This window comes from Musca domestica, unplaced genomic scaffold (genome assembly GCF_030504385.1).
Source record: "Musca domestica strain aabys unplaced genomic scaffold, Musca_domestica.polishedcontigs.V.1.1 28, whole genome shotgun sequence".
Lineage (NCBI taxonomy): Eukaryota > Metazoa > Arthropoda > Insecta > Diptera > Muscidae > Musca > Musca domestica.
The window spans coordinates 11,252,635-11,254,634 of NW_026712293.1; the positions used below are offsets into that span (position 1 = coordinate 11,252,635).

The 2,000-nt window shown below is 45.1% G+C and overlaps 1 protein-coding gene across 1 annotated transcript; it reads right to left on the reverse strand.

Annotated features, from left to right (window-relative positions):
- Nucleotides 1-217: 217 nt before the first annotated feature.
- LOC105262327 (mucin-1-like) lies at nt 218-814 on the reverse strand. Its single transcript, XM_011297024.2, has one exon. The coding sequence runs from the start codon at nt 812-814 to the stop codon at nt 218-220; it is 597 nt and encodes a 198-aa protein (XP_011295326.2).
- Between the last annotated feature and the right edge of the window lie 1,186 nt (nt 815-2,000).

Here is a 2,000-nt window from a genome sequence, read left to right on the forward strand (position 1 = left end):
TGGGTATATGCGACGAGGTGGATGGACGTGATGTGGAATGTTTTTTACCCGAAGGTCGGACTTTTCCCATGCATAGGGGCTTTTTGCCGAGGTGAAGAAGTGTATGGTGGTCGCCTTTACACTTCTGACAACGATGTGGACTCAACTAAACCCAACTAAACAATTGGAGCAGAAATGCTCCTGAACCACAAATCGAATCCTTTTTTCGCAGGTCAATTTAAGAAATTCCGGACATTCCCGATGGAGGCACGTCCACTGTGCCTTTGCCTTGAGGAGTTTCGGCGGAAGTGGAAGTTTTAGTCTCCCGTAGAGGAGCAACCATTCCGCCTGTAGTAGCCACATCTGTCGATTGAAGTTCGTGTACGACGGGTGCAAGCTCCCGTAGAGGAGACGCCGTACCGACGGTCCAGGCAGAGTCTTGGGGAGATGCAGACCGCGCTGGTGCAATCTCCCATAGGGGAGCAGCGGTATCTGCACTTGCGGTCGAAAGACCACTACTTGAGGCCAGGAGCACCTGAGGGGTATCTCCTGCAGTTTGGGACGAAGATCCCGGATTTGGTGCAGGCTCTGCCGTGCAATTCTCCCGTAGAGGAGAAGCGGAGCCTGTTTGATAGGCCGTAGAGCCGGGTGAGTTGGCTGGTAGTGCCGTTGCAGGTTCCCGAAGAGGAGCCGCAGCATTGCTGACCCCGCGTATATCGGAGTCCTGGGAGCCCAAGGGAATAATGGCATCCTCCACACCTCCCTCTTCATCCGTAATTGGGATGTCCTCATCGTAGTAAGGAAGGGAAGCGGCCATCTGACTCAAATTTGCCATCTGTGAAAAAAGTGGAGATGGCACGGAAGAGAGGTGAACATTTTAATATTCGTCGGTCAAAATGACCAGCTTAACTACAGGTCGTCTTACGATACCAGTTTTCGTTTTAATATCAGCGACGCGAACGTGACCGTCAATTCCCGGATAAACGCTGTGGGAGGTAAATGTTCCTGACGAAGGACTACTAAATCGTCCGGTTGAATATCGCGTTGCGGAAATTTCCACTTGTAATGAAGGTGGAGGCTCTTTAAATATTCTTCTTTCCACCGAAGGCAGAATTGTTGTGACATTCATGGTCGAGAATTTAAGCGGACGAGAATTTAAGCATGCCTCAATTATTTTTAGCAATGTAAAAAACTCTTCACACTTATATTTGAAATTTTTAGCTATTTTCCTAAAATGAGTTTTAAAGCTTTTAACCGCAGCTTCTAAAAGTCCACCCGTATGTGGAGCTTCAGCTGTGTTAAATCTCCATGAAAGCTCTTGATAGGAAAAATTTGATCGGAGTTTATCACGAATTTCATTTAATGCTTGCTTAAATTACCGTTCTATCTCTCGAGATGCACCAACGAAGTTAGTGTCGTTGTCCGAGAAGATAGTCTTTGGACATCCACGACGAGATATAAATCTATTAAATGCAGCCAGGAAGGTAGTGGTAGATAAATCCGAGGCTAGCTCTAAATGTATTGCTTTCGTAGAAAAGCACACGAAGACACAGACATACCCCTTTGTAATTTTACAACATCTACCTGTGAAGGATTTAATGTCGAATGGACCAGCGAAATCGATACCTGTAGAGATGAAAGGCCTAACCAAAACATTACTTTCTGGAGGCAGAGTTGACATAATATTGGTACAAGTACGTTTCTTTGCTAAAACGCACAATTAGCAATGTCTTATGGTTGACCTAATCAGTGAAGTAGCGTGAGGAATCCAGTACTCCATGCGAAGCATACGGAGCATGAATTGGTTTCCTCCATGGAGCGAATCTATATGAATTTGTTCCAACAACAGTCTTGCAAATTTCTATGATAAGGTAAGAGAATAGAGGAAAGAGTCGGAGACTGCGATAGGCTTCCATTCAATCTCATTACCCCTTCTTTTTCCAGAAATGGATTTAGAGATAAAATAGCACTTTTAGGATTAAGTGGTCGTTTTGAAGTAAGGCATAATATTCCTCTGAATA

What these genes read in the sequence shown, in the direction of transcription:
- LOC105262327 (XM_011297024.2), bottom strand. Translation starts at nt 814, where the DNA reads ATGGCAAATTTGAGTCAGATGGCCGCTTCCCTTCCTTACTACGATGAG.